We start from the raw sequence: 20,689 nt of genomic DNA, 5'->3' as shown, positions 1-20,689 counted from the left end.
CAGAGGGGCAAGGAACCTAGCCCAGCCCTAGACTGATGCAGGCCCTGGCCAAGGAAGCAATGCTCTCCCAGCCCTAAAGAGAAAGGGTTGGGAGGAGAAGGGGAGCCACACTTGATGAACCTGGTCCAGCCTGCAGCATTCAATGGCTGCACTTACGGCAGGCAGGTCATGGACGAGATGCCAGGTCAGCCTCAACCACTGATGCCTGACACCTGAGCATGGCTGGCAGGGCTGGGGACTGGACCCCAGTGAGGCTTGTGTTCAGAGGACAAACCCAGACACAATCTATGTCCATGCCTGGTTCCCCACATACACAGATGCACACCCCCCCCCCGAGTCAGAATATGCACACAGGAAATCTTAAATGTGCAGATTCCTACAACCACTAACATGGGCTTATTAATGGTAAGACTCAGAGGCAAGAGCCACTGCTCACCCGCTTCTAGATGCATGCTCATGCGCCCAGTGCTGACCGTTTCAGGGTCTGGCCTTTGCCTTGACCGGGGCTTTAGGGAAGCAGGTCATGGGGGAAGAGGCACGAGGTAGAAGAGGTTCGAGCAAGAGACTGAGAGGACAGGGAGAAGGAGGGAGGGAGGAGGAGGAGAGGGCGAGGGGGCCTTAGACAAGATTGATGGCCTCGTTGCCATTAAGAAAAAAATTAGCCGGTGGCGGCTATCATATTAAAGGGTGAAGAAGCCGTGAATTATTTTCTTAAAGATCTTATCGCTTACAATGATAATTTTACCTTCCAAAAGGCCACTTTTAATGAGGCGAAGAGCCAGGCAAAAAGTCATGATTTAATGCCGGGATTTTTTTTTCAAAACACATTTTACTGCTTTTTGGTCCATGTTTAAAAAGCGCCAGTGACCTTTTTTTATTCCACTTGCCCCAGGTGTAATGCTGAGGCCTCTAAGGGCTTCGAACCTAGAGAGAAAGAGAGAGAGAGAGAGAGAGAGTGAGAGCGAGAGCGAGCGAGCACACAAGAGTGAGCGTTCTCATGGTGGGGGTGGGGGGCCCACGTTGTTTCCCACCCCCCAGCATCCTCCTTGGGACCAGAGAAGGACATTGCCTGAAAGCCCACCTCTTTTCTGAGCCAGGGGCCAAGGCACCCACTTGGCCTCCCACTGGGCCTGGGTGGGTGAAGAAGGGGCTCCAAGTTGCAGGGAACCCCTTCTGGGCCTCTTCCCTCCTCCAGCTCTTGGGATAAGGCCGAGTCAGGGAGCCCTGCCAGACCAGCAGCTGCCCTCTCCCTTCCCAGGGCCCTTGCCTGAGGATGTGCAGCATGGCCACCGCATGCGGGTCACATCCTAAGGCTCAGTCGGAGATGAAGGATAAATGGCTGCTCCATCTTTCCCAAATTGCTTTCTTTGGGCTGTCACTGGCGATTTGGCATGGTTTTCTAGGCTGGGGAAGCCTCCTAGGGAATTGTACGTTTCCGGCTCAGAGCTGTGCAGGCAGAAGGTGGGGGGGAAGGAAGTATGGATTGCTTTCAGGCCTCCAGGCCCCAGTATGCAGCTGAACAGGCCTTGGCAAGAGCCAGCAAAAGCAGGCTAAACGTGCCATGTAGTATTTAGAACTGTGGTGCTTACGCACAATTTAAAGCAGACAGTTTATTAATCTAAACTGCGAGCGTATGTAGAAGAGGCCATGCAGGATTGACATGGGGGGATTAGTTTTGCTGGGGTTTTTGCTGGGGTCATCGCCACAGCGCAGGGATAAATGGAGCCAGCGTACATCCCTCGCTGCACGAAGGAAACTCATACATACTATTTAATTTACTGTCTCCATAGCGGGGCTGCCACCATCCTGTATAAGGAGCAGGTAGGGCAGCAGGGACGTGACTTTACCTCCAACCCCTCAGGGGGGTCCCAGAGTCACTTACTACAGGAAAACAGAGCGTGTATACTCTCAGCCCACTGGGAGGCCTGCCCCACCAGGACAGAGACTAGCTGGGGTAAAGGAGGTTTGGCCCCTCTCAGTGGTCTCCACTCATCCCTAGGATCAAGCCATCCTCTTCCACAGCAAGACTCCCAGGGCCTGACCACATGCCTTCAGAATCTCAAGCGTGGTCTCTCTACCCCTCTGCCCTCCTTCTCTCTACCTGTCCCCCAAAAGTTTCCTAGGACTGGACACTCTAGGGGACTCATTGTAGGTCTCATTCAGCCTGAGGCCGCATGTCCTTTTTCTTCTTCCAGTCCCTCTTGTTGTCTGCTTCCATCAAGAGGGAAGGAGAGTCTCCGACTGCGTCACCACATTCGTCTGCCACCGACGACCTGCACCACTCAGACAGATACCAGGTGAGGAAGGGTGGGCTGGGCATAAGAAGTAAGCTCACTTGGATGAGAGTTTAGAGGGCAGGCCCCGTGCAAACTCCTCCCCTCTTTGGGGAGCACGGGCAGAGGCCTTAATTGGCTTTGGTTCCCACTCTGTCTAGTGCCCCTAACTGAACCCAGAAGGCACAGGTGTCAGCAGATGTGCCTTAAATAGATGATTTTAGGGAGAGATGCCAGGGTCACCTGGGCTCAGGTGGGCTCTTCTGAAGCATCCTAGCCATCAGGAGGTCTCCTAAAGGGTTTGGTTTCATCACGGAGCCAGGGACATAGCCCAGAATTACCTGAAGACTTCACACTTCAAAACTAGGATCCCCTGTGCAAATAACCATCAGTCCTGCCAAACCTTGGTGTCAGGCCCAGTGAGAGAGAGAGGCAGACATTTCCTTTGAGTGCCTTGGGCAAACACAATCCTAAAACATCAGAGCAGAAGGAGGACCTTAGGGTAACATCCTAGCTCATATAGACCTTCTCTGTGGTAGGAAGGAGAATGAATGTCCCCAGAAGTTCCTCTGTCTGAGGAGAGACAGAGCCCTGCCTTCAGGAGCCCCAGTCAGAGGGCAGAAAACAGGGCCTGTTCCAAGGAACGTTTGTCTAAAAGACAGTGGGACTTCTCAGGGAGCCCCAGTGTGAAAAGGGAAACACAGCCCTAAGAAGCCCTGATCTGATGCAAAGAGAGAAGACAGCAGGGAACTATAATCTGGGGTAGAGAACCAGGGTCACTGCTGGCACACGGGAAGCCTTTCTTGCAACTCAAGGTGTTCTCTTTGGGTACCCCTTCCTCCCAGCTGACACAGCCTGGAGTCAGGGTGCAGAGCTTGGCAAGTGGAATACTGAATGTGAGCTGCACACCAGTCTCCACCAGCACCTCCTCTGCTGGATGCCTCTGTATGGGACTCAAACTGCAGAGGCCAAGGTGCCAGCCCCGGGGAGGGATTCCTGCTCCCATGAGCCCTGTTTTGAGAGAGGCAGTCAGTCCTCACCCAGCCAATCCTGATTCAAGATGGAGAAATGACCCAACTCTAGGGAAGTCTGGTCTGATAGGGAGACAGGGCTCTGTCCCAGAGAATTCTACCCAAAAGGGATGGACAGAGCCCTGACTTCGGAGGCCCATCCTCTTTACTTCAGCCATAGCATTCAGCCCCATATCTGTTGAACTAGGAAGAGTAACCATAAGGCAAAGGCATGGCATGCTAAGGCACGGCACCAAGGCCTTCTGTGATTTAGATTCAACCATCCTCCATTCCTAATACCACCCTCCATAAATCCTGTGGTCTGTACTCACCAAATTTATGCTAACCACTCCCTGGCTGTGCCATTCCTTTCTTGCCTGAGTTTTTGCACACGTTGTTTCTTCTAATGGGACTATTTTACCCCACCCCATCAAATTTCTATTTATCCTTCAACAACCTGCCCAAATCCCTTCTCTCCTCCAGGAAGCCTTTCTGGGTTAGCTTTCTCTTCTCATGACCCCTGCATGTCCCTGTACTTGCTCTGATCATCTGATATTGTGATCACCCATTTAAATATGTTTCCATTCTCTACTGATATGTAACAAACCATCCAGCTTAGTACAACTTGTTATTTCTCATGATTCTGTCTATTGACAAGGCCTTTTCTTATTCAAGCATCTCATTCAGTTGGAGGACTAGCTGGGCTGGGAAGTCCAAAATGGCCTCACTACACGTCCAGATTAGGGACCTTGGTTCTCTTCCACATGGGCTCCCATCCTTCAGTAGGTTACGTTAGCTTCCTTACTTGGCAGTGTCAGGGCAGTGTCATGCCAAGAGGGTGAAGGCCAAAGCTGCATAGCCTTTTGAGTCCTAGACTCTGGAACTCACATGTCACTTGGCAAAGCAAGTCATAAAGCTAACCCATAATCAAGGGATGAGGAAATACAGCTCTTAATAGGAGGAGCTGCAAAGAATTATGGCTATGTTTAATTTATCATGATAAGCCTGACTCTTGCACTAGACTTGGGGGCTCTCCAAGGCAAGAACACTGTCTTATCCTTCTTTATGCCCTTCCTTTACTCAGACATTTAGCTAGTGCTCACTCATGCTCAGCCCAGTGTCCTTGCCTTCAAGGGGTTAGATCTGCAAATAGATAAATTATAGCCCAGTGTATTAAGTGCTATGATAGGGGTATAAATAAGTTTCTAGGACAGCACAGTGGAAAAGCAGAGCAAGCTTCACAGAGGTAATGACTGAACAGGGTTTCAGAGGATGAGCAGGAGTTCACCTTGGTCAACAAGGAGGAAAAAATATTCCAGATGAAGGCAACACTGTATGCAAAGGGCACAGAGGTGTAACAAAGAATGATGTATTTGGGGACCTGCTAGCAGTTCAATTCTGTTAGAATGCAAAACACAAGGGGAAACTGGTAGAAGGTGAAGCTGGAATCCCCTGATCATTACACGATGCTTGGCACGTAGTAGTTGCTCAAGTTATGTTGGGTTTTTTTTTAATCATCAAACTTGGCCTGGAAATCAGGGAGTATTGGTTTCTGGTTTGGATTCCCATTTACTTAGCCCCTGCTGGGTTACCTAACCCTCTTAAACCTCACTTTATCCTCATAGCAACTGTGCAAGCTAGGATTCATTGTCCCCAGTTTATTGCTAAGGAAACAGGCCTAGAGAGAGGAAGTAACTTTTCTAAGAACACATATATCATGAGTAACCCAGTCAGGATTTGAACTTGAGTCTGTTTGGCCCTGAATCAGACTGTTTCGCAGCCTTGCACTTGGTTCAGGGGCTTCCCTCACAAGTATCCTCCTCCCCTTCCCACTGATTTCTCCAGCATGTGAGATCTTGTGCTGGGTGACTTCCAAGATACTCAACAATCAAGATATCCAAGATCAAATGGAAGCCAAGGGACTGTGAAAACTCAGAGGGAGCAACTAACCCAACATTGGGGGAAAAGGGAAGCCTTCCCAGAGTCCTGAAGGATGAAAAACAGTTAACCAAGCAGAGGATATGGGGGCATGGAGGATAGCCTAACCCAGCGTCCAGAGCATGGAGTGCTCAGAGAGCTACAGATAGCTTGCAAGGCAAGACAACGTCCTTGCCTTGGACACTGCGAGTGTCAGGAGGGCAAAAGAAGAGACAGGAGGGGTAGAAGAAGAGTCTGGAGAAGTAGGCAGAGCAGGTCAGAGAAGGTGTGTATGCCATGTTGCAGATCTTCTGGGTGGAGAACCCAAGAAGGGTTTAAAGGGGGAGGGGGAGCAAGGGTCAATTTTGCACAATACAAAGATCACACTGCATGTAGTGTGCAGGATGGGTTACAGGGAGAGAAGCCGGAGATCAGAAGGCCAGATAGAAGACAGCTGCAGATTTAGAGAGCTTGAACTAGAGCAGTGACATCCAAGATAGGTAGAGCCAGTGAAAAAACACACAGGGATTTCTTGGCTATGCCAAGGGCAGTGCAGGGCTCTGGGTTCACCCATATGACTCACACATGGCCCCGTCCCTGGAGTGGTCAGCCCACCGATAAAAATTTGTATGAGCCATACTGTGAGTAGAGATGGAAGTACTTCAACGGGAGAAAAAGATATTTTTCGGTTAGGCCTGGAAGGATGAATAGGAGATACACAGAGGTGCAGATGAGATTTAAGAGACTTTTAAAGTTAGACTCTGAAACGAGAGGATTGAGTGTCAGTAACTGAAGGCGGGTGGGGTCAAGGACGACTCACTCTCAAGTTCCTGGAGTGAGCACACCTGAGAGGATGGTGGTATCCCGTTAGGAACTGAGAACCCTGGAAGAAGGTGTCTGTTTGAGGGATCCTGAGTTCCACTTCGGCCGCGTGGGTGTGCGATGCCTGTGGCAGCTCCAGGGGATGTCCAGGAGACAGCTGAAATGTTCGGAATCCTCTAATAACGGGACTGCTAAAAGGCTAGGGACTGGGGGCGGGGCAGTCGGGACTGGCAGTGGGATGGCCCGTGGCGATCGGGAATTCCTACGCCTCCTGCCCAGACTAGGGTAGCGGCGCGGGAGGCGGGAGCCGGGCGGGGCTCCGGGCGGAAGGAGCCCTGCGTTGGGAGGGGGCGTGGAGTGGGATGGGAGGACCTCCCAGCCACTAAAACTGGGGCGGGTTGGCTTTGAGGGAGGTGGGAGGGACCCCAGGGCGGCCCCAGCCGGTTGCTGCCGGAGTGCGAGCTGCTGTTTCCTGGCCCCAGGCCGGCAGCGCCCCCACTTCTTGAACTTTCACCCTCGGCGCGCGACGGCAGCGGATCACGTGATCAGGGCCAACATGGCCGCCGCCGCTGCTGGGAGCTGAGGTGCCGCCGCCGCCGGGCAGCCGGGGGGAATCCGCCCGCATCGCCGCCCTCGCCGGCCGGGCGGCCGCGGGGCCCGGAGTGCCGGAGGCTGGGGCTGGGGCGGCACCGCGCGGCGGCCACGGTGTCCCGCTAGAGCAGTCGAAGGCGGCTATGCCGAGGGCCCGGAGCGGCCGGCGGAGCAGGGGGGCCGGCGGGAGGGAGGAAGTAGGTTTGTTTACGGGCTGTTTGGGGCGGGGCAGGCCTGGAGCGGGGTCCGGGGCTGGGGCTGGGGCTGGGGCCAGGACTCCAGGATGCGCTGATGCTCTATTCTCTATTTTGCATCTGCCCGGGATCTTCTCCCAGACCTTCCTGCGAGTACGAGCCAACCGGCAGACCCGACTGAATGGTGAGTCTTGCGCGGCCCCTCCCTCCGCCCCACCCCCGGCCTCCTCCCTCCCTCACTGCCTGCTGCTCCTGGCTTGCCTGGGTCTCTTCGACATTAGGGCCCATTGGCTTCTTCGCAGTGACAGCGCCAGAGTATGTGCTTTCCAAGGCATCTATCCTCAGTTTCCCCGTCTGTCTCATGGAGGTTATGGTTCCTAGCTCTTACCCGAGCCTCTCTAAAGGCCCTGAAGAACCTGGGGGGCAGTGTGTGCCAGAGAACGAGGAACAAGCCACACAATTCCACTCGGGAGCTCAGCTTTGAATTTGCAAACCGCTGGGACCTCACTGTACAAGCCGGCAGGGCGCTGAGAATGTTTTTCTTCCAGTTTTTAATCAGTGCCCAGTAGTATGAATACAGCCTCTCTGCTGAGACTTGACAATGCAGTGAGATCTGGAGTTCCCACGGCAACAGGCACTAACTCATCCCAGGGCTCTTTGAGTTATCAGTCGGCCCACATTTCACAAAGGTGATCAGCGTGGGCTCGACAGCTCTTAGAGGCCTTCTCTGAAAGCACGCCATGTATGCACTACTTGGCAGCACCCCGGCCCCCCCCCCCCTTTTGGATTCAAACCTCTGGAGCGTTAGTATTTGCTGAACACAATTGAATGATCTAGTTTTTTGTGCTGACTAGGGTGTGGTGTATCTGAGGGTTGGCTGTAAGGGGCTTGGGGTCTCTAGGCCAGTTGGTAAGTGAGTGAGATCGTGAATGTTCAAGATCCCCAGTTCCTGCTACTTGGTTTCTGTACCAGGCTGAGACCCAGTCTGGGAAAGGGAGAGCATTATGGGCCAGCACCACGTTCGGCATCGTTATCATAACTGAGAGGAAAGTGTTAACACACAATTTGTAGATAAGGAAACTGAGGCTTGGAGTGTTGAAGGTGAATTGTTTAAAATCACACAGCTGGCATGTACCTGAGCCATGATTTGAACGGAAGTTTGTTCACCTCCAAAGCTTGTGCTTCTCCGACCATGCCGTTCTACCTCCGTGGCCAGACTGACTTTTCCTGCTCAGTGTTAGTCTCTAGGTAGGGAGCAAAACTTTCCCTACCATGCTTCAGTAAGCTTAGTTCAGGACCTAGAAGATGAATGGTGAGAAAGGTGAAAAAATAACCAAACCTGCCATGCTTATCTGAGGATTTCCATGTGATGCCCAATCCATCAGAGTGCTTTCTTGGGACTGCAAGGGACCTTCTGGCATGGGTGGCCTGGGCAAGGAGAGCATCCAGTATCGTGCCTTCCTTGGCAATTCTATGAGATTAATTTCTTAATTCAATTATCAAACTGTCTATCTTAGTCCCCTTACAGAGAGGAACTCCCTCAGGCTCTAGGCAGGGTAGGGGAGAAATCTTTGTATTGGCACCCTGCTCCATACAGGCTTCTAGAATTCTCAGAGTCCATTGCTCAATGCCTTTCTGATGTCTAACATCCCTTCTCCATCCCAGTGCTGGCTCTAGAGTGTCAAAGTGGCTGGAGCCTAAGATTCCAAGGGTCAGGACAGTCAGGGTGAAGGAATCTAAATCTTTGCAAAATCAAGTGGGACACCAGAACATATTCACATATCCTATAGTGAGAGCACAGAAAATTGAAGAGATGGACCTCACTGCAGACCAAGGTTTCTCAAACTCCTTGCTCAGCCCTGGTGGGATGGTTCCTTTGCTATTGATACGGGTCTTTCTAGGGCTACTCTGTTTTGGAGTTGGAGTAGCTCCCTGCCTCAGATCCTCAACATGCAGGAGCTGGGGCCCCAAGTGTATTTCTTGCTGCCCTAGCGTACTCACAGGATCAGTTTTTGTCGTTGCTGATCAGTTGGGGGCACTCTTAGGACAGGGGAGGCTCCTAAGCTATGGAGTCAGGCCTGGTTTTCTATGCTGCTTTTGCCACTTTTTAGCCACCTAGATAACTGCCTTGATCTCTCTGAGCCTTGAGTATCTTCTTCTGTTAAAATGGATAATATAATCTAGCTTCAGGATATAGAATAAAATGAGCTACATTGTATCAGATATCTGACTCTGAACCTAATACACAGTTGAAGCTCTGAATTGTAAGTTATCAACTCTCACTTGCATCAACTTTCACCTGTATCTTGCTCCCAAAACTGCACTGATGAGCTTTCCCAGGTGAAAGTTCTCCCTGGCACTGCAGTGAGGAACCCTTCCCTCCGTGGCTGGCTTCTCATCCTCCATCCCTCCATCCCCCAATCAGTCTGGTCTCAGAGTGGCTAGCTTTACTCCTACTGTTGCATAGGGAGGGGCTAGAGGGACTAGAGTGCCTTGTTTTGACCCCTTCCTGCTTCAGTGACAGGAGGGCTGCAGAGAGGGATTAGTGAGCTAATTAGAAATGATTGCATCTCTCAGCATTAATTAGTAGTGCTGTGGGCTTGCAGTGTGCACTTTGGAATTGAGCCCCCTGCGGGACAGCATGGCAGACAGCCCTCTGCCTTGGGGGCCTGCCAGCCCCTCTGCACTGATTAGAAATAAGGGAACAGGTTTGGGTAGGCACGGTAAGGGCTACCCTCTCAAGGTACCCTGAGCTGTCTGACTCACACCCTCTAAACCTTTATGATTTGGCCTTAGTCTCCTCTTCTGTAAAATGGGACTGGTGGACACGCGAAAAATTCTGCCTGGGGTGATTCTACATAGGACACTAAGGGCTGTACCTCAGGGCTCTTGGCCTGGGAACAAAAGGCATTTTTAACTGATGAGTGAACAGCTGGCCAAGTCAGGCCCCTGGAGGAACCTTGGGTTCTAGCCAAGAGATGTTCTTTAAAGTTGTGTTTCTTGACTCCAAAAGAACCCCTGATCTTGTCCTTCTGGGGAGATACCTAGAAATGCACAGTATATTTGCTCGTTGGACTCATTGAGCACTGCAGGTAAGGAGAATGGGTTGAGCTTGAGCCATCTGTGGCCAGAGTAGACACTTTGCTGGCCTATCACCAATCTCCCTAGGTGCTCTTGACAAAGCCCAGTCCCCAAAGGAGCAGAAGGCTGCATAAGGAGGGCCAGATCAGGCACTGAACCAAAGGGCTAATGGCTGACAGGAGGTCAGGATGTGTCAGCTTCACTGGGACCTTAGGAGCTACAGTGATCTTCTGCCTGTTCTGTGCTTTGTTTTCGGTTTCTCCATGCAGCTCGGATTGGGAAAATGAAACGGAGGAAGCAAGATGAAGGGCAGGTATGTCCCCTGTGCAGCCGCCCCCTGGCAGGATCGGAGCAGGAGATGAGTAGGCATGTGGAGCATTGCCTTTCTAAGGTAGAGGGGCCATCACCACCTACCTCCCCTCCCCTGCCCTCCTTCCCCTGACACTAGCCACTGACTGCCTCCAGGTCTGTGGGCTGTTGGAGGTCTCTGTGTAGTCTCAGCAGCTTCTTCCTCTATTCTTCACCCTCTTCCTTTGCTTTCACTCTCCCACTCCTCCCCTGGGGCTCCAGTGGAAAATTTTTGGGAAGAGGCCCAGGTCTTTGACCTCTAGATTGGTTTACTTCAAAGGAGCCCTAGAGCTGGGGGCCCGTTGGGCATGCCAAAGCTGGGGGCTAGGGCTGTGCCTTCCCTGCAGGCCTGGGGAGCAGGTAGGGGTGGCCAGGGACCTGCATGATCCTGCTCTGCTCTTCACAGAGGGAAGGCTCCTGCATGGCTGAGGACGATGCCGTGGACATCGAGCATGAGAACAGCAACCGCTTTGAGGAGTATGAGTGGTGCGGGCAGAAGCGGATACGGGCCACCACTCTCCTGGAAGGTGGTTTCCGAGGTACAAGCAGCTGACACATAGGTGGCCAGGCCTCTGCTGGGTATCCATCTGTTGGGAGCCGAGAGGCCAGGGCTGGTGGCTGGTCATCCGTTCCACCACGTGGGAACTGCTGCTGGCAGGGCTCCTTTGTGACCGTGCTGCCTGCCTGTGATGTGCATATTAAAATGGATGTATTTGGGTGGGGAAATGGAATTGTGAGGCTGCAAGCTAGAAGTGACGAGGGGGGCTCTGAGCCTCGGGTGATGCATTGAAGGTGACAGCCAAGCCGCGTTAGCACCTGCATAAAATATTAAAGGGACGGTTATGCATTTATCACTCCATCCCTCTTAAGGCTGATAAATGAGAATCCAGCAACCTGCTGTACACCTCCAGCACTGGGGGCCCTGAGGGCTTCCAGGCAAACACATTGGATTTTCCTCCTCCTCCTCAGCCCCACGTCAGGGAAATCAGTTACAGAGGAGAGAGTGAGTTATGGCAAAATTTGACCTCCCATGAGCTTCATTGGTGAATCTAATTTTAGCTCTCATCCCATCCCTTCTCCCTGGGCACCCTCTGCCCTGAAGCAAGAGGGGCCAGGGCCCAGCTGCTCCCTGCTTCCCTTGGGCTCTCCCCCACTGCAGCAGAGGGCTCTGCAGGCCCCTGCCCAGCTTCACTGCCCACCTGGCTCCTTGGAGGGGTATGACTTGGCCTGGTGGAAGTCCCCCACCCCCACCAGGTCAAACAGACTGGTAGGTGCCCAGGGCCACTGTCCTCTTGTCAAACCCCCCTGCCATGGGCAGGGCAAAGAGGGAGCTGTCTGCCTCCTAGCCCCCAGTTCTTCTCTCTTTCTGTGCACAAGCACAGCTGGCACTGCAGCTTGTGGTCATTAAGTGAGCCAGTCTGCTTCCCATCTGCCTCCAGTTCTCTGGGCAACACCCTTGGGAGGATTGCTGTGTCTGGTCCCTGGGGAGTTTCACAGCAGCTGGGAGGAGGGTCTCTGCCTCATTGGGCCTGTGCTTCTTGGGCCAGTGCTGAGGAACAGTCCCTGCAGTGCCATCCAGGGCAGACCGGCTACGTGAAGGGGCCACAAGCCCAGGTGGGGCATTGTGCCTCTGGGCTTCTCTCACATTGCCCAGGCTTTTGGGGACAAGCCAGAGTGTAAATCAGAAAAGTTAATCACACCAAACCGTTTTCTGAGCCTGAGCACTGAGTTGGAGAATGGCCATTTGCCATTTCAGTCTGGTCCTGTCCTGGAGTTTGACTGTCTGAGGCTCTGGGAGGATGAGAAGCAAAGCCCAGGATCCCATGACTTGGACACACAGGTGTCTCTGGCAGCCCTGCAGGGACAGTTCCAGCCTGCTGCTCGGGGTTCACTCTGTCGGCAGCTGCAGATACTCACATCTTCCATTGCCGTGGCAATTTCTTAGTCAGGTTTCTTGGCACAGAACTGGACCTGATGGCTTCTGGGCACCAGACAGGGCTTAAGGCGATGAAGCTGCATGGGGCCTGCTGATTTGACCAAGTATTTCCCAGGCGCCAGGACGCACTTACAGAGCGGGTGTGAGGGGTTCTTCAGCCCTGGGCGGGTGTCAGTTTTCCCCGAGTGTTTATGCTGTGAGGTTGTTCCTTTCAAGAATTCCTGAGGGGAGTTCAAAGGGGGCTTTTCTTTGAGCGATTTGGAGAGCGAGAATGAGAGTGAGACTTGAAGAGGGAACAGGGGCCGGAGGTGCCTTTATCTGCAGAGAATTGCTCCGGCTTTCCTGATAGAAGCTGCTGCCGCCTCTTAAACAGCTTAGTGCAGTCAAAAGACAGGCAGACTTGAAAGGCTGTTTTACAGCGAGATCAGCAGGGGCCACGAGGCAGAGAGCAGGGTGCAGTGGAGCGGAGGAGGCTGAGGCTCCTCGGTGGGGGGGTGCTATCAAAGGAGGCCCTGGATGATCCTGAGTGCCTCTGCCCCCGAAATCCTGTCTGCAGGAGCAGCCATCTGTCAGTCTACCCTCCTCTGCCAGGCCCGATAGGCCCAACTCTTGGGGGGTTGGGTGTGGCCCCGCCAGGCGGGCTGGTGTCAGTGCGGCGCATTGATCGCCCGCTGGGCGGGCTGGGCCGCAAGCCGGGCAGTGCGTGCTTAATGTGATTGAAAGGCAGTTAAAATGGCGGTGACCTTTTCAGGAGGAATTAGATTGCCTGCCAAGACCGGTTAGAGGGAGTGATAACGCCGGCTGAAGAAGCTGCCCAGCCGACTTCAGAGAGAGGGAGCAGAAGCAGGATGAGCAGGCGAGCGGCGAGGCCCATTTAAGCTGCACTGTGCGTGCTGACAGAACAGAGATTGCTGTCCTTGTTAGATATGAAAGGATTGAAGAATTGCAGATAAGTTCCTGTATCCGGTCATCCCCTACCCCCCACCCAGACCAGGGCCCGTTCGTCATCCTCGGCAAAGCTTCCCACCAGGCCCGCTGGGAGCTGGTCTGATGGAGCAAATTGGTTGCCTTGAGTATAATCTGCTGTGGGGCCAATGAACTAGTGAGAGTTTTGGGTGGGATACTTGGCCGAGGGGAAAAGGCCTTGGAGATGGGACCTGTGGTTACTCAGGGTGAGGCCCAGATAGCTCAGGCCTGGAAGTACTTGGAATTGGTACTTTTAGGACAAAATGAAAGACCAGACAGAACAGGTAAGCACCGAGTTAGGTCCAGCTTTAAATAGATCGTTAAGAGGCCAAAGGAAATAGGTAAAGATTTCAAGAGAGTAGTTTGGAACAAACTTTCGATGTCTAGGAAACACTCTGGCCTTCCTAGTTCTAGAAGAAACCCTGGGCTGTGAGCCTAGCTGTTGGTACTCTCTGAACCTTAGGTTTGCTAACCTGCTGCTGCTCTTCCTCCCCACCCAGAGTTATAACTGCATACAGGACAGCAATGGAGCCTAGTGCTTCACCAACATTGCCCTAAAAGAGCTCAGCAGTTAGGGAAAAAAGATGCTCTTCTGGGGCCCCATGCCATCCCTGGGCAGAGCAAGGGGCCTCTAGGCTAAAGCAGCAGGCCACAAGGAAAACCTGAATACACAGCCCTTGTGGACAAACATGCTCCTGCCTATAGCCAAAGGAGGTATGTGACAAATGAGCCACAGCTTTCTTCATTGCCTGTCTTCAGCTCTTGGGCCCAAAGAAGAGACTTGTGGGAGCTTTGATCCCTCCCCTGCATTGGTTGCCAGTGAAAGTTCACCCATCTGGTTTGGGAGAGCTTGGAGCTCATCATATTTGGAATGGACAGGCTGGAAAGAGGACGTGGAATGGTTGGTTTCAGATTCTGTGACGGTGATGTGGTGGGCACATGAGTGGTGAGATGGATGAATTTCCCAGGAGGCAGCACAGGAAATGGAAGGTGTTGCAACTCCATCTTTGAGCCCTGGAAGGAAATGCATTCCTAGAATCCAGCATTGAGTCCCTTTGAATCAAACAGGTTGAGGGAAGGGACAGGGACAATACTAAGAGAACCAACTGTCCAAGGTTTGTGCTCTGCCCAGATCCTGGCCTAGGGACTGCATCTTTCTTGAGTTCCTGCCTTAGATTGAGGCTGGTTCCAAGTAGCCTGATGTGCGATACCATGGACAGGACAGGCAGGGCAGCTTTGGCACAGATCTTTTAACTGGCTATTGCTTGATAAAACTTTAGTGCCAGATTATGGGTCAAGGGGCTAAGAGGTGTGAGTCCAAGGGCATGAAGAAGTAGGCCTAGCCCTAGATGCTGGCTCCTTCGGCATGTTTGTTTCCAAAAGATGGAGCTGCTGATGCTAAATATGTCCCCGAGCGCAGCCCTGCTGCCTGGTCCAGTCTGTGACAGGTGTTGGAACAGCCGGCTGCTGGAGGCAGTCTTGGAATGGAGACTGTTAGGGCTGCTGCCCTCTAACTCCTTACCACCTTCAGTTGTAACTGTTGCCTGGTGGGAGGGGCGAGGAGAGGTGGCAAGGAGCAGGGCACCTTCTGTCCCCTGTGGCGACTGATGGGGATTTAATCGCCTTTTGCAACACAATTGTTAAGCCAGGACAGAGTGCCGGCAGAAGGAACAAGTATCAATGGTTTTAAACGGCGTCTGTCTCTCTGCGTCTCTCCTGACGTGAGGCAGTGAAACGCGTTATCGAGGAGGCCCGGAAAGTGGCTAAGTGCGTTTGACACACGCCAACTCCCTGCCTCCACACTGGATAATTGCATTGTCAACTGTTCAGCGAGGTGGCAGGTGACACTGCAGGCCGATTGATTGTCCCGCATCGCAGCTCCCCAGACTGTCAGCTCCCCAATCGATGGCGTTTACACAAGACACCGTAACTGCATCTGTAACTAATTCCAGTGTAAAACTCTCCGGAAGCTGCTGCTGCGCCCCCCTTCCCACCCCCACCTCTCCTTGGAGTGTGCAGGCCTCTGGAGACCTCAGGACTCCTTTCTCCCTGGGCTCTGGTTTTGTTGGGAGCAGCAGGTGAGGAAATTGATGACTCTTTTTTGTGGTTTCAGGTTCCAGGACGTTACTGCCCTCAGTAAACGGGCATCTTCAGTTTCTCAATCAATCATCTGATCAATTGATTAAATTAATACTGATTCCCCCCCTCCCCCACCCCGGCTTCGTGATGACCCAAGAAGAAATGAGTTTATGGGAGAGGAATCATTTTTATAAGATTTAGATTTGCTTATCATTTCTGCATTTAACCTTCTTGCTCTCTATTGCTAAGTATCCACTTGGAGGGAGGGGGTTTTTCACACTGCCTGCCCTCCCAGGACCAGGCCTCCCCTCTGCTGAGCATCATTGACCATCAGGCTTAGTCTTCCTGTGGGCAGCAGCCCAGCCCTTTGTGCCACATTAAGGTGGGGCTGAGCTGCAGCAAGGGGGCCTCCCTGGTGACTAAAGGGTACTCTGGGTCATCCTGCAGGGCCCAAGGGCAGAGTCCCTTCCCTGGACAGTAGCAGCAGGAGTGGCAGCTTGCCTGTTATCCCCAGAGCTACACGGAACAGGAGCCAGAGGCTTGGAAAGGAGTTCTCTGTGCCATCTTGCCTCTGAGTACTGGCCTGGGATATTCCAGCAGCTGAGAACATAAAATGACTGTGGAGCCTTCTTCTCAAAGCAAGGGGGGGGGGGGCAAGCTGGCAGGGGTGCTGTCTGCATAAAACGGCTTTATGGCCGTTTCTTTTTATTATGATTCTGCCAGAAGTCAGCAAGTGACATTTCATTAAGAAAATAAAGTTTAATGTGCTGGGAAGGAGGTTGGAGCAGGCTAGGGTAGCACAGGAGTGAAATCGGCGGCGGCAGCCTGTTATGAACACCTGTGGGGGTAGGGAAAGTTTCCCAGCATCTGTCTCCACTGGCAAGATGGGGTCAGGGTCAGAGTAAACTGCTCAGACCAGAGACAGAGAGGCCTTTTCTGTGACAAACAAGAAGTGTCGTGCTCTCCATCCTGCGAGGCTGGTCAGAGGAGCAGAAGGTCGCTGCCCACCTGAGAGCTGGGATCTGAAAGGAAAGATTGTGGCCTGAGAGGTTTCTCCGGGCCACCAGCCAGGCAGCCCTCCACCCTCCTGGCAAAGGCTCCCAGAACCTAACAGAACAGCATTGTCGGTATTTAGCCATTACTGCTGGGGTGTGTTGTGTGGCACCTGCTGTGGGCCTGGCCAGCTCTGCTGAGCTCACAGCAATGAGTCAGACTTGGGCTTTTCAATCTGGTAAGGGACAGTGATAATACATGGTGTAATAAATATGATTTTAGAGTTGCACAGAAGCCTGGGTGGATGCCAAGGAAGGGACCCCTATGTAGAAAGATCTAGGGAAGTCTAACCCACACTCAGCACCTTGAGGGTAGGGATCAGATGTGAGAACCCTGTCCTCAGTGCCAAACCAGGCAGAGAATGAGTTCAGTAAAGGTTGAGAGCATGTTGAAGTGAGTTCCTTCAGGAAGTATTTATAGAGCAACTACTCTATATTAGGTACTAGGAGTTAACAGAAGGCATGGTTGAGCAGAGTCATACTTGCAAAATGAGCAGGAATTTGTTCTGTAGACCAGGAAGGAGACATTTCTAGGCAGAGATAACAGGAGGTACAAAGGCATAGGAGCTTGAAAAAACATGGAGGGTTTGTGCAACCGCAGTAGCTGTATTCCACTGGAATATGAGTCCTGGTCCAGGCCTGGCAGGCAGTGAGACTGCAGAGGACTTCTTCGGCCACCAGGCTGCTTCATGCATTGAGAAGCTGGGACTTTTCCTGGCAGTTTTGGGTGCCCTGTTTCCTCAGCTTTGCCATGGAGCCATTCTGGGCTGAGGAGTAGTGCCAGGATTCTCCGCTGCTCCTTGCCCACCCACGAGGCAGGGCTGGGCAGGGCCAAGCTAAGCCGAGGATGTGAGGCCAACTACTGAGCTGCGTGTACTTGGGGGAGGGGGGTTGGCAGGGCTCGAGGGGCACAGGCTGTAAGTGAACCTGATAGCTACATTCTGATTGATTGCGGAGTTTGTCTCCCAAACTGTCAGAGGGTTTATAGAGGTGCCACTCACCCACGAGGCAGGAATTGCTTGTCAGGACACCTGGCCATGAATAGGAGACAGGGCTGTAACTTGGTGTTTGCTCAGCTTAATGGCTCTGCTGCTGACCTGCCTGCTGCCTCTAGTTTGTTGGTGCCTCGGTGTGGAGGGCAGATGAGGACTGGCGGGGAGGGGTGGGGCCCAGGTAGTGCCTGACCTCTCTCTCTCTCGTGCTGCTTTCCTCTGGGATATGTGGAACCTTTGTGAGACCAGAGACTGGAGGAGGAGGATAAGGAGGTGCTTTTGAAATAGGCTTGAAAGATGGAGAACATTCTAGATGGAGTGGAAAGCCTGAGCAGGACAGGCCGGGTGATGTCTGAGGTGTAGTAAGCAGCCTGTCCGTATACATGGGGCTTATGGAGTGAAGTGAGGGGAAGGGTGAAAGTGGAAAAGTGCGGCATCCTGGTCTTCGTGGGTCTGCTGAGGAGCCGAGACTTGACCGTGCATGCAGCAGGGCGCTGCAGATGGCGGTGGAGCAGGGAAGAGAAGGGTCAGGACTGTGGCAACAGGGTGAAGGAACAGGTGAGAGAGTTGATGACTTGTTACAAGTCTGTTACCCTGATGAGAGTGTAAGGCCCTGAGTGTGGGAAGAATGGACAAGAAGAGATTTCTGAGATCATCAGGCAGAACCCTGAGCTGCTTCGTATCTCTGATTTCACTCACCCCAAATCCCATTGCTTTCAGCCTTTTTTGTCCCCAGCAGGGCTGCTCTTCTGGCTAGTGAGATGTGGTCTGAGACTGGGACCACTGGGAGAAGACAGGGGTGGGGAGGGAGAGGCAATTTTGTGGCCCCTGACCCTCGGCTATCAGGAAGGGTGGCCCTGGGAGTCAGACCACATGGCAGGTGAGTGGGCCTGGAGTAGCTTCAGCACCTCACCCCTAACATCACCACCGCCCCACTGGCCGAGAGTCTGCCTGTGGCTGCCAGATACACCTCGGTGGGGTCATCTCCTGCCCAGCCCTTCACCCTGCCTCCGCCCAGCCTGGCTGCCTTCATGGTCTACTTTGAGAAGCAGGTGTGCATGCCTACTCTCCCTCGTCTGTCCCTTCTAATCCCTTTATAACTGCACTTGTCCAGGAATCCAGGCTGAGTGAGTTGGGGATGAATAATTAATGTCAGGCGCTTCAGACATCAAATATTTGAACAGCTGCCTGGTGTTTTTGCTGGCAAGGACCTGGCGGCCAAAATCAGGACGTTGGCTGGGGGTCCCGCTGTATGGCTGGCTGTGACTGGCCTTAGCCAGCCTGCTGTCTCTAGTGGACTTGTTAGGCTAGACCATGGGACACAGGGTGTCCAGGTTCTAGATGGGGGTGATCTTATAGACCTGAATGTTTCTGTCCTCTTCCTGCTTTTTCTAGAACTGGAAGACAGGTAGACAACAGGCCTAGACTGGTTGTCTCCTAAGGACCTGACCTAGTGTACGAATGGGCTAGTTTAGGAGCAGAGACCACTTGGAGCAGCAGGCAGTGCAGGGAAGAATGAGGTACACAGAGTGAAAAGGACTGAAATGTCAGAATCAAAAGCATCCAAATATCTGGCTCTCTAAATCCCAAGCCTAAAACCTGACCCCTACCTAGGGGAACAGAAGGGGACACTCTTGGCCTTATCTTGCTGGCCCCTGGCCCTCCTCACATCCTGCTTCCCACAGGCTCTGGCTTCGTCATGTGCAGCGGCAAAGAGAATCCGGACAGTGATGCTGACTTGGATGTGGATGGGGATGACACTCTGGAGTATGGGAAGCCACAGTATCCTTGGGGCACTGCAGGACAAGGTGGGGCTGGGGGGACAGGCCAAGGGCAGAAGAAAAGTAGCAAGCACCTCTGGGACTCACCCACACACCCCCTACCCGAGGGTCAGTGTCTCAGCGTGGGCCAGGGGGAGCCCTCCTGAGGATTCAACCCTCCTGGCCCACTGCAAACCAGGATCCATTGTCCTTGACCACCATGCCAGATACACGGAGGCTGATGTCATCCCCTGCACAGGCGAGGAGCCTGGCGAAGCCAAGGAGAGAGAGGCACTCCGGGGCGCAGTCCTAAAGCAAGTGTGGGCACAGGCTTGGGTGGGTCGGATGGGAAGCCCTGAGGCAGGTGTCACCCAGTACCCGCCCTTCAGGGCCATCCTGCCTGCCTTCGGGGCTCACTTTGTTCTTCCTCCTTCCTTTCCTCTAGTGGCGGCCCTCCCAGCACACGCATCACACCTGAGTTCTCGAAATGGGCCAGTGATGGTAAGTCCTGACCCAGGTTAGGAGTAATGGGGAAGAAGGGATGTCTCTCCATTGGTGGTGATGGACTCAAGCCCAACCCCTCACCTGGGCTGCCCAGTCTGGCCAGAGTGTGAGTTACTCTCTGTCCCAGCAGAGATGCCATCTACCAGCAACGGTGAGAGCAGCAAGCAGGAGGCCATGCAGAAGACCTGCAAGAACAGCGACATCGAGAAGTGAGTGTCTGGCCAGGAGGGAGACCCCTAGGACCGCAGCTCAGTAGGAGGGAGAGAGACCATCTCTTTGCGAGTAGGAAGGCCTGCTGCCCTGGGCACACAGCCGGCAGTGGGGTCCAGCTGGTGCTAAGTGTGACTCTGGATTGATCACTCGGCCATGGCCCTGGGAGCTGTGGTGGAGGGAGGAGCGGCCTGCCTGCCTGCCTGTTCGGCCTGCCTACGTGCTCGTTGTGGCGGCCTCCGCCCGGGAATGTGATGTATGGCCGCCCAGCCCAGCCGGCACACTTGATTCATCTCCAGTTTCTGTTTCTTAATCGGGAGCTAAATTGGTTTCATTTTTCTTGTCCCGGATGGCGCTTGCAGTGGGTTTTAGGCAGGAGTATTGGGTCTCATCATGTCTGGTAGGAATTTTTGGCCCATGTTCTCTGGCAGGGGAAAGGGGGAACTGTTAGCACTTCACCCAGAGTTGGGCAACCCCTGGCCTGGATCCCCAGGAGCCACAAGGATTTGAAATCAGCTGGACACCTTACTGCCTTTCCAGAAGCCCAAGCAAGGCCATTTTGGCCCCAGGAGGTGGCATTGTCCAGTTCTGGCTGCCTGGAGCTGCTGCTGTTGGCCATTCCTTAACTCCTCACGCTCATCCCTCCCTCCTCTGGAGGCTAGGTTGCCTGGGGTTAAAAGGCAGCCTCTTCATTCCAGGGCCAGTGTTCCATCTTGCCTCCTGCCAGCAGAGTGGATTGCAGGCCGGTACAGGGCTGGGTCGGTGGCCCAGGGTCACCTCCCATTTGTTTCCCTCCATTTTGTGTTGTCATAAATTCATTCCAGCCCGTTGTGGTTGATCAGTTTATCTCGGCCGGGGCCGCGAGTGCTGCTGGCATGATGTATGGGCCGCGGCACAGGGCCCGGCTGCCCATGAATCACCGCAGCTGCTCCGTGTCAGCGCCGGAGCGGGCCG

At 53.4% G+C, this 20,689-nt stretch overlaps 1 protein-coding gene and 1 long non-coding RNA gene across 6 annotated transcripts in view; one reads left to right on the top strand and one right to left on the bottom strand.

The window, feature by feature from the left end:
- RNF220 (ring finger protein 220) overlaps positions 1–20,689 on the top strand; it is a 210,342-nt gene that overhangs the window by 184,435 nt on the left and 5,218 nt on the right. For 2 of the 5 annotated variants that reach the window (XM_074376602.1, XM_074376605.1), the window contains 8 exons: positions 2,196–2,297; positions 6,949–6,991; positions 10,158–10,279; positions 10,643–10,775; positions 18,947–19,043; positions 19,249–19,335; positions 19,467–19,522; positions 19,656–19,734. In XM_074376602.1, coding sequence (XP_074232703.1) covers positions 2,196–2,297; positions 6,949–6,991; positions 10,158–10,279; positions 10,643–10,775; positions 18,947–19,043; positions 19,249–19,335; positions 19,467–19,522; positions 19,656–19,734 — 719 coding nt within the window. Of the gene's footprint in view, positions 1–2,195; positions 2,298–6,455; positions 6,811–6,948; positions 6,992–10,157; positions 10,280–10,642; positions 10,776–18,946; positions 19,044–19,248; positions 19,336–19,466; positions 19,523–19,655; positions 19,735–20,689 lie in introns of those variants that run through there. The other 3 variants (XM_074376603.1, XM_074376606.1, XM_074376604.1) reach the window with 3 other exon arrangements.
- On the bottom strand, positions 15,957–19,730 carry LOC141579598 (uncharacterized). Its single transcript, XR_012511317.1, has 2 exons — positions 19,607–19,730; positions 15,957–16,239 (listed from the first exon to the last, which is right to left on the bottom strand). It is a non-coding gene; the product is annotated as an uncharacterized LOC141579598 (long non-coding RNA).

The sequence above is a fragment of the Camelus bactrianus genome, chromosome 13 (genome assembly GCF_048773025.1).
Source record: "Camelus bactrianus isolate YW-2024 breed Bactrian camel chromosome 13, ASM4877302v1, whole genome shotgun sequence".
Lineage (NCBI taxonomy): Eukaryota > Metazoa > Chordata > Mammalia > Artiodactyla > Camelidae > Camelus > Camelus bactrianus.
The sequence above is the reverse complement of the archived record's forward strand: the minus strand, read 5'-3'. Positions and strand labels throughout refer to the sequence as shown.